This window comes from Branchiostoma belcheri, unplaced genomic scaffold (assembly GCF_001625305.1).
Source record: "Branchiostoma belcheri isolate BF01 breed outbred unplaced genomic scaffold, Haploidv18h27 scaffold14, whole genome shotgun sequence".
In the NCBI taxonomy this organism is placed as follows: domain Eukaryota; kingdom Metazoa; phylum Chordata; class Leptocardii; order Amphioxiformes; family Branchiostomatidae; genus Branchiostoma; species Branchiostoma belcheri.
Window position 1 is genome coordinate 2,329,399 of NW_017802824.1, and position 9,747 is coordinate 2,339,145.

The window sequence follows — 9,747 nt, forward strand, 5'->3', positions numbered from 1 at the left end:
TGGTGGGAAAAAAAATTCAGTGCAAAAGAGACCCCCCCCCAAAAAGCCTAAAAACACACTAAAAATACCTCCAAAACCCAAACCTCTGCTTGGAGAGTATACAATTATGTCGAATGAGCTTTACTCTGTTCTATAATGTCATATGAAGTGAGTGTGCAGGTACGGACGTTGTACAATCTATTTCAGGAAGCCAAAGGCCTGACACTGTCGGAATGTGCCGTTAACGACCTCAGCCCAGCTGTCCTTGTCAAAGCTTTCCAACGAAGTCTGTCCAACATCTTACTGGCACAAGATCGAAAGAAAGCGACGGAGTCGGATGCTATATTGAAGCTTCTAAGTCGTCTGGACGGGGAGCGCAAATCGGTGAAGGAAGGTGCGTTCCCACTGTGGTAAAATTTGTCCGGCTCGATTCGGTTAGCTAGCAGATCGGCTCGATCCGGATATTTGACAGTAGTGGGAATGGGGCCAAAGTTCTCATTCAACAAAGTTAAAATCGAAATACTTTTGAAATGATGAAAATGTAGCATCAGCCATTTTAGCACAACGCCATATAGAACTTTTACTTTCTTGTAGGTAAAGACGAGGTAAAGCTGAAGAACATGATTGACGACGCCACGACTTTGGATGACCTGATGAAGAACCAAGATTTGTTCCGAGTAGTCGGAGAAATCTTGGAAGAATTTGGTCAATACTTGAAGGTGGAGTACCCATTCAATTTGGCAAACTGGCTTTTGGCATCATTCATAGGGCTGGTGACCGTCGCGGGTGTTGTGGCAACAGGTATGCTCTGTCCATGCCTTTTGTATAATCATTCAATCATTCAATCAATCAGTTTATTTCTGTAAACATGAGGCTGTCAGTCTTAGGCTGAATTATGCCTTGTCGTACAAGGAGAGCACCTCTGCATTTAAACAATTATTAAATTCATAATAATTACATATGAGAATGAAATTTACATAAAAATTAATAAGGGTCAGCATATAGTCATTATTTTGCATATAGTAATTATTACATAATAGAAAAATGCATCTTTGTAGTAATATGTGGATAAGATGTCCACAAAACAAAACTCTGCTTTAACTTCTGTGTATGTGAACCAGCTGGTGGTGCTGCCATAGTCTTCGGAGCGATCGCCTTGAGCAGTGGAGTAGGAATCGGAATCGGAGCGGGAGGCGCCGCAGCTGCCTTCGCTGGAACAGGATTGAATGTCTGGTACCACTTGCAATTCAGGGACTATGAGCAGAACTACAAAGCAATTCTGAGGTAAGACACTAAGTATATACCTGTGGTTAATTAAACACAGCTAATGTTGTATTTTGCAGTTTTCTGTACACTGTTTTCCATAAGAAAAAATGTGTTAATTTAAGATAAATGTACTTGACATTGTGCTACCCTCCGTAGAAATCTGCAGAGTTATGTGTCTGTACGAATTATAATGTTACACAGTTTGATATTTCTAAGAGATATAAAATGCAAATTTGATGCAGTAGAGAAATTGAAGTGAAGGAACATTCTTACACATTCCCTTATGTTCTAACATTTAGAATGCTTATTGAGGAGTTGTCTGAGAAACCGAGTAAGCAGAAGGGGGACGCTGATGCCGATGACGGAACAGTGTACAGCTTGGAACGTGCCCTTTACACAAAATACAAGGTCAGCCATCTTTCATTCTGTAATGCTAGACCTGAAATGTTGTATGGTATGTGCTGATATGTGGTATTCTAATATTATTTTTATTGGTGTCCGTTTTCGAAGCGTAACGAAAGGTTGTTGACACAATCATGACGCAAACTTAATCGTAATTCATTGAAGAAAACTATATTTACACAAATTTTTCTTCTGTGGTTCGCGTGGCGTAACGGCGTAGTGCTCGACTCGGAACCAAAAAGGTCCCGGGTTCGAGTCCTGACATGCCACCGATCTTGTGCCTTTGCGGAAGGCACTTCACACGACTTTCCTCACTTCGCTCAGGTGAAAATAAGTATTGTATTGAGTAAAGAGACTCTTTTTACACAACCACGCATGTGCAAAAATAGTCTCTTTACTCAGTGACTTACATGTACTAACCTGACGAAACTTTTCACGGATGAGTATTGTATTGTTCCCTGTGTTGGTGGCGGCATTAATATAGCCTCCTTCGCAGTCTTGTTGGGCGTCGGCGTTATTTTTTCTGTGAGCAATATGCGGCCGCGAGGGACGATTTGATGCCGATCGAGGAAGTTTTTGCCGCAGAGAGAAAAAATAACGCCGACGCCCAACAAGACTGTGAAGGAGGCTAACATTAATAGAAGTTGAAAAAACTTGAATGTGTCCCCACCGCGTCTTGTTATTACATTGTTGGAATATAAGAAAAATTCTTCTTCAAATACAAATTCAGGGCCGCGGGTTTCTTAACAAAACTGTCGATGAAGTCATGGATCAAGAGCCTTTTAAAGGCTCTCCTAAGCTGAAGAAGGCAACAAAAAAGTCCCAGAAGGAAGCTCTCCGCCGCTGCCAGATGGCTTGTGACCTGTTTGAGATTCGCCGGCACGTGCAAAAGTCATGCTTCGTTGGCCTGTTCGGGCCTCAGAATGCTGGTAAATCCACGCTTATCGAGAAAACCTGGGGTGTGAAGGTAAAGGAGAGGGGCTTCCAGATCCACACCTGGTCACCTGATCTGTACAAGGCGGAGGGAACGGATAGAATGGTGGTAAGTGTTGAAACAACTACTTGTTATCAACAACCTAACATTTTCTATTTGGATGACAACTTGCTTGATCTTCATCTTTGCCGGGGCTCAAAGATGTTATGTGAGCCCCGGCTACACCCCCATATAGCCCCTGATGTGGCACTTTAGGGGGGGAAGGCCTTGGTCTAAGGCGGGCAGGCCTCCAGCCTGGCCCGGGAGGACTCAACGGTGGGAGCCATAACTACCGGGCCAGGCAAGGCGTTCCATTGGGGAATTGTGCGAGGGAAGAAGGAATATTTGTAGGCGTCTGTTCGTGCATGTATAGGTTGATATTTATACTGGTGGCTCCCGCGGGTACGCCCTTGGGCATCGATTCAGGAAATATCGTCATGAATTCAGTCGTTATGGATTCTTTCAGATCATAGACTTCCCAGGCACTACTACAATTGATGAGCAGGTGGCCAACTTGGCAAATAACTGCGGGGGGCTGTCGAGCATCCTCGTCCTCGTCATGCCGTTCCAAGGGGATACCAGCACGGATCACGTCACACAGCTGGAGAAAGCTAACAAGCTGGCAGAAGATTTCGACTGTTCTACTCTGCTCTGCATTAGCCACTGCGGTCGATTCAAGGACATATTAAAGGTGCGTATGAAAACATTCTTCAACCAACTATACCCCTAGTTTGCCAGCTTAGCCTGCATCCGTATTTTCGTATTTTACGCAGCCATTCTGGCGTCATGACTTGCGTTTCTCTTTAGACTGGAAGGACTAATGATTCTCACAGCTGTCCATGTTTGTGAATCACGTCTTTCAATACGAAACCAACCAAAGATACTCACAATACATTTGCAATTTGCCCAAGAAATAATCTGTAATACAGTAGTACTCATGATCAGGACCCGTCGAATAGTGATGAATGACACCATGCCAAGTCCCTGACAACCTTACAGATATTTCTTAACACGTGTGTACAACCCTTAAGCTTATCGACAAACTCATACAGCAACTCGGGACAATATAATAACCTTTTTAATCTTCCCATACCAGCCTCGGATCAAATGAAATGATGACATTTAAACTTCAACATCACCCCACGATGCTCGATTTATAAGCAACTAATGTTTACGACTACACATGAGTATGCCTTTGATATTGTTTTGTTGTTGTTGTGCTCAGGACAAGAAGACTGTCGATGCCTATAGAAAGGACTACACAAAACACCTTAAGATCGACCCAGCCAACATCCTCTTCACGGAGCTTGTGGAGACTGACGACATGGAGAGCAGGGGTGTAGTTGGGCCGGAAGGGGTGAGGAATTGGATAAAAGATTGGCTTATCAAATTTGATGTGTTTTCAAAGGATGATGATGAGCTCTATGCCGCTGTCAATATGACCAGAGGTTGAGCAACTATAACACCAAGGCACTCTGCTAATAGCTCAGAGATACAGCTATTCTATCTAGCTGGCGAGAAACCCTAAATTTGATTTCAGGGACAGACACTTTCAGGCATTTGACTACTAGTGATTACATGTTTGTGTCCGTTTTCTTTTGTGTAAGGTATAGGACTTGCTAACCCTCTTGGAGTTTGTATTGATTTCTATTAAGGTGTGTATATTTTACACAGCGTTTCATTGTTCACAGATTTTGTGTAGTTTTTGGCAAGCTTTGTTTAGAGGAGGCGTTTGTTTGTAATTCTTCTGCCGTTGTATCTTTTGATGAAATGCTCTTGTTTTCCTCTAGGTAAATAGTGTTACTATACAAGTAATTATTGCAGTTAAGACCTTGCGTTGTGGTAAACCAACATAATTCAGCTCGTGAGACATGGTAATCATTTAAGCAGAGAAATTTGCAAGATGTAAACTTATTTAATTGTTGACATTGCTAGGTACTTGCAGAAAAATGTAACACAAAGCCTGTCCGATGAAAACATGTAGATTTAGCATAGACAAAGTGATCAGTATATACAAGTAAATCGACAATTTACTGCTCCCAACTGTAGTCTGAACACATTGCTCATAAGCTTTCAGAATTATCCGATTATGGTCGTTTGAAGCTGATTTAGACCAGAACATTCGTTCAAAAATCTACGAAAAGATACAAATTCAAATAAGAAAGTTGAATTATGGACACAACTTTCAAATTACTTACGAACATAGTTGTTTATGTTAGTTCCTTTTATTCCTGCCTAATATGCATAATTCAGCGACTTGTACTATGTACGAGTGACTGCAATGTATTTTAGTGTATTGTTATGAATCGAAACAATAAACCAATATTATTATCATTTATTAATTTCACCATTATCTAGTCAACGTTATACAAGCAGTTGCAGATGTTCCAGCTATAATCTATGATTGAAGGCATAACAGGGAAGGTGAAAATCTATGAAGGAAGATTTAAAGGTCACAGACTTTGAAAATGGACAACGACAGAAATGGGTCCATGATCACTAACACAGCACTTATGTAGAAAGATTTCATCTACGTAGAAAGATTTCATCAGTGCCTTTCTTGATGAGCCTTACACATTAGCAATATCAAGGAGATATGGAAATTGTATTACATGTTTATCATACTCAACAGTTTGCCTTGCATTTTGCAATTGCGTGATTAATAAAACACTCATATAAATCACCACACGTGTCTTCATTTTACCCTTCCTATTTGTACATGTCATATTGTTAATGTCTAGTGATATAGAGAGGACTGAGATCACATGTCTAGTGACACAGAGACTCGCTGAGGTCAGGGCTTTCAGGTTTAATCCCTGGACAGTTGAAGATCACACCTGTGCGTATGGCCTCATTTAAATACCATACAAGTATTCACTGGCCTCCCTTGTACTCGTGGACAAATGCATGTAACGTTATTTTACCTAAATCGGCATGATAAAATAAATCCGAGATTTTTACAAACAGGATGCATGTCTCAGCGTCTCTTGAATTGGGTCCAACATGGTAGAAAGTCGCCAGGTTCAACCGGTCTTGCAACATGCCACCACGGGTCGCCGTGCGCAACAAAATGGCCGCGCAAGATTTCTAGTCTGTACACGTCGGTACCTCCTGACAGAATCCTGTGAGTACTATGCCCCAAACTTTGTGTGTACTGTAACCCTGAACGCTTCCGTAGTGTCAGAGGGTCCCTCCACGACTACAGATAGAGCTGCAGTGTCTTCCGTGTTGGTACGTATATTAGAAGTGGTATGTAGAGTATGATGTAGAATGCAGTAGTATGGTACGTTAGCTCCGTGGGGTTAGACAAATGCGATTTTGAATACTCCTAAAAAATTCTCATGCTTTGCGTAGTACTAATTAAGTTATACCTGATATACCTATGTGTACAAAGGTTGTTGTATGCAGTGCATAGATTATTGAATGACTACGGTCGAGCTACGCTATAATAGTATTTTGTACCATGTATGTGTAGTGTAAGAATACATGTGTATAGATTTTTTAGGACAAAGATGTAAACTGTATCTTTGTTACGTATGTTGTCTGACCCTTTCCTCTTCCCCCATGACCTCAATGAAAAGCAGCATCAATAAGCAAAAAATTCAAACAAACAAACAAACAAACAAACAAACACAACAAACACAACAAACAAACAAACAAACAAACAAACAGATTGCAATGACAGCTTCTGTAGTTCCAGTCTTGATACTGCTTGAAATTCTAATATTTATCCTACTGTGTTCCTGATATAGGAGAGCCTCACGATGTTTCTACTTCGGCTAGCCAGTCCCCGCAGAATATGCCTGTTCTTCACGGTACTCGGGCTTCTCCTAGGCGCAGGTATCGTCCTACAAATGGAGGACGAGGAGGAGCGGATACGCAGCTTCATTGAAAACGACCCCGGCCCTGTGACCACCCCAGTTCTAACAACAGAAGCTGCAACCGAAGCCTACACTCCAAAAAAAGTAGTGGTCTTGATGTCCCTCAGTAAGTGCGGCGGATCTGCCATAGGCGAGCTCTTCAACCAAAACCCGGACGTCTTCTACTTTTTCGAACCCCTTTGGGGGCTTGAGTATGCCATCAAGAAATCCAACCAGGAGAACGGCACAACAGACAGGCTAGACGACTACCAAAGGTTATCATTTCGGTTGGTTAACTCTGGATCGCACTGTAACGTCTCGGACGACTCCAGAATCTTCCTGACTGTGTACATGAAGAACACGATCTTCAGCGGTGCGTACCGAAGCGAATCCATGAGAGTTCTGTGCGGGATGGCAAAGAAAAAGCTCCCACAATCAGAAAGTAGATGTCCGATAAATGACAACAAGGTACCAGACGTGATAGAACAGCTATGCAAAGAAAAGTCACATTACGTTGTAAAGGTCATCCGAATAAAGGATATCATGATGCTTCGCCAGTTTGCGTTCGAAGAAGAAGTTGACTACAAGATTCTACAAGTTATAAGGGATCCCAGAAGCGTGGTAACCTCGCGACTGCAAGCCAAATACTCCAGCAACTCTACTGTAAAGAAGTACACCGAAAGCCATGTGAGAGAGGCGGGGTACCAGTATTTGTGTAGGTGGATGTCTGACAACGCCAGAACACAGGATAGCATAACGCCGTGGCTGGAGAACAGGTTTGCCACCGTGAGGTTTGAAGACTTTGTGACCAACAGGGTGACTACTGCTGAGAGGATGTACGGATTCGTCGGTTTACCTCAACATAAGCAGGTGAGGCATTGTAGTCTCTAGTCTCTACCAGACTAACTACGCTGGCTATATATAGGAGAATATTTACCAGGAGAGTTTGGCCGCCTTGTAGGTTTGACTGGCCGCGCAGGGAGGGAAAGAAGCTACCTCCCCGCGGCCGGACTCCCTTGGCCAATTTTATTCTCTTTTTTTTGCCAAATTCTACGATCTGAATTCCCGTAGAAAGGCCTGGTGGAGGCTATGAGGCATTACATGTTGTGTATATGTAGACATATACATTCGTAGACATATACATTCTGACATATACACACTGAAAACAAACATCTACATCTTCAAACAGACGCACTTTGATTCCTTGAATATGGGGTTGAATGAGGTATACGATAGCTTCTACTTTCTACATTTTTTCAGCAACCATAGGGAGTCTGGTAGATGCTAGGTATACAGTGCATTGTTTTCTGTAATCCATTCTGCTAGACTATATATAGTAGGTATATGTCCTTTTGATATACTTTTCTTGCCTTGTTTTGTGCATCATACATGATGAATTGGCTAAAAGGCCAGTAGAGAGACATATGCTACAGTTCAAACTTCAAGGACGCTACCATTTACAAAAGCACCGACTAGCATTCAGTAATGGTACTGCAGCCAATCAGCAGTAGTCAACTTCTCAATCTGGAAACGCATAAGCCGGAGTATGAAGTCATCCGTTTTGGTTGTTGCTTACTTATGGTGTAAAGGAATCCAGAAATATTTAGTACTCAGGTTTAGTGCAAATTCATGGCTAAAGTTGATTCGTTTGCCATGCACAGGTTCTAAGCTGGTTGAACGCGCAGACCCCGTCTAGTGTGAAGCGGGCGGAGCCGTGGAAAACCCTGCTGGAGTGGGACGCCATCAGGCTTATCCAGAACGACCCCGCCTGTCAGAAAGTCATGCGGCTGTTCGGGTACGTCCCCGCCGCCGACAAGTCAGACCTCACCAGCGACGGCTGGACCTCTGTGGTAGCGGTACCTGCAAACGTTGTCGCTATATCTTAAGCCTCTGTCACACATTCACAGCCTTCCCCCGACCACAAACAAACAAACAAACAAACAAACAAACAAACAAACAAACAAACCGAGGTTGGTGGTAGTTTGGAAGCAGTCTGACCAAGTTTAGGCCATGCCTTTACCCTCCCATACGAATCGATTCAAATTTGTATTAGATTTGAGTCAAATTGCCCCGATCACTGCTGACCTTCTTCCGACCACCAGTCAACTATAGCACAACCTCTCGTCTACTCCCGAATGTTTCATACATTTCGGAACATTCGGCTCGCTGTGAGTTTGGCTAGTGTTCGGTAGGTCATTCGTAAATGTGTGACAGGGGCTCTCTGACACGGATGTAGCAAACGCTTGAAATCATTCCGACCGATCTGATGATACCACATGTAGTAGTAGCTTCAGAGAAAGGTTTTCACAAGAGTAAAATGTTGGTGGGAGTATAACATATCTTGGATATATACAGAATGGACGGAACATTGTTATGTATAGGTATTGCTGTATCAAAGACAGCGATGCATTATAACTATTAAAGTTGGTGTATTTTGTGAAGGTGGCCTAAACATTTTGATGAAGTGGATTTGCCCCTCTGACTATTTAACGGCTATAATTTGAAATACAATATTCGTGGAGGTCTAAGGAGGATGACACCCTTTAGACAAACCAAAAATGTCTTATCTCTTTAATCTATGTCATGGCGAAGGTTGTGAAAATGATTGAAAGCGCAGAACAGTATTATATGATAAGCAATAAATCGTCGGTGTTCTTTTATCAGAAGGAAGTTATAGCTATGACCGTATGTCATTCAATGGTGTATCATTTTGTGGTGTGGTGTCCAGATGTTTATTGATGCATAAGCCGATGAATAGTCAGTGTGCCTAAATATTAGGCCATGTTGATTTGATTATATGGATGACATCCGCGCGCGCAGGAATTTTCGTCCGTTTCAAAAAAAAAAGGTTTCAACCATACTGTAAATCGTACAAAATGAATATATGTATATGTCGTATGTTGCAAAAAGGGCTTGGAAAACGATACTAATGTCAAAGAATGCCGAAGTCAATTCAGGAAAAGAAGAAAATGTAAAGAAATGAAAATGAAGAGTGTATTATTATTTACTACACCATACTCTGTGTCATTTGTTCAACCGTTATGACCACGTAGATTTCATAATGAATGAAACTATTTTGGCCAAACTTTTTATTCGCACGCTCGCATCAGTTTTGGGGTTCCCAGAGGATGTCATCCATGTAATCAAATTAACGCGGCCTTACCGGTACCCATAGATCTGATTAATGTAGTCCTATACAAGATATCATGGATATCAAAACAATTGTGACACAACAGTTTTTATTTCAAACATGGCGTCTAAAGATAC

The 9,747-nt window shown here is 42.1% G+C and overlaps 2 protein-coding genes across 2 annotated transcripts in view; both read left to right on the forward strand.

Annotated features, from left to right (window-relative positions):
• The window catches only part of LOC109464622, a 12,906-nt gene extending 7,825 nt beyond the window's left edge, over nucleotides 1-5,081 (forward strand). Inside the window, exons 8-14 of the mRNA XM_019761634.1 lie at nucleotides 187-373; nucleotides 574-780; nucleotides 1,101-1,263; nucleotides 1,545-1,653; nucleotides 2,378-2,689; nucleotides 3,087-3,311; nucleotides 3,846-5,081. Of these exons, the coding sequence (XP_019617193.1) occupies nucleotides 187-373; nucleotides 574-780; nucleotides 1,101-1,263; nucleotides 1,545-1,653; nucleotides 2,378-2,689; nucleotides 3,087-3,311; nucleotides 3,846-4,073 (1,431 nt within the window). The 3' untranslated portion in view covers nucleotides 4,074-5,081. The remainder of the gene's footprint in view (nucleotides 1-186; nucleotides 374-573; nucleotides 781-1,100; nucleotides 1,264-1,544; nucleotides 1,654-2,377; nucleotides 2,690-3,086; nucleotides 3,312-3,845) is intronic.
• A 612-nt stretch (nucleotides 5,082-5,693) lies between these two features.
• LOC109464613 (carbohydrate sulfotransferase 3-like) lies at nucleotides 5,694-9,272 on the forward strand. Its single transcript, XM_019761624.1, has 3 exons — nucleotides 5,694-5,851; nucleotides 6,373-7,350; nucleotides 8,142-9,272. Exons 2-3 carry the CDS (start codon nucleotides 6,385-6,387, stop codon nucleotides 8,364-8,366), a joined length of 1,191 nt encoding a protein of 396 aa, XP_019617183.1. The 5' UTR covers nucleotides 5,694-5,851; nucleotides 6,373-6,384; the 3' UTR covers nucleotides 8,367-9,272.
• The last annotated feature ends 475 nt before the right edge of the window (nucleotides 9,273-9,747 follow it).

What these genes read in the sequence shown, in the direction of transcription:
- LOC109464613 (XM_019761624.1), top strand. Translation starts at nt 6,385, where the DNA reads ATGTTTCTACTTCGGCTAGCCAGTCCCCGCAGAATATGCCTGTTCTTC. An exon ending in GTTTACCTCAACATAAGCAG is followed by an intron (nt 7,351 to 8,141) that starts GTGAGGCATTGT and finishes TGCCATGCACAG; the next exon opens with GTTCTAAGCTGGTTGAACGC.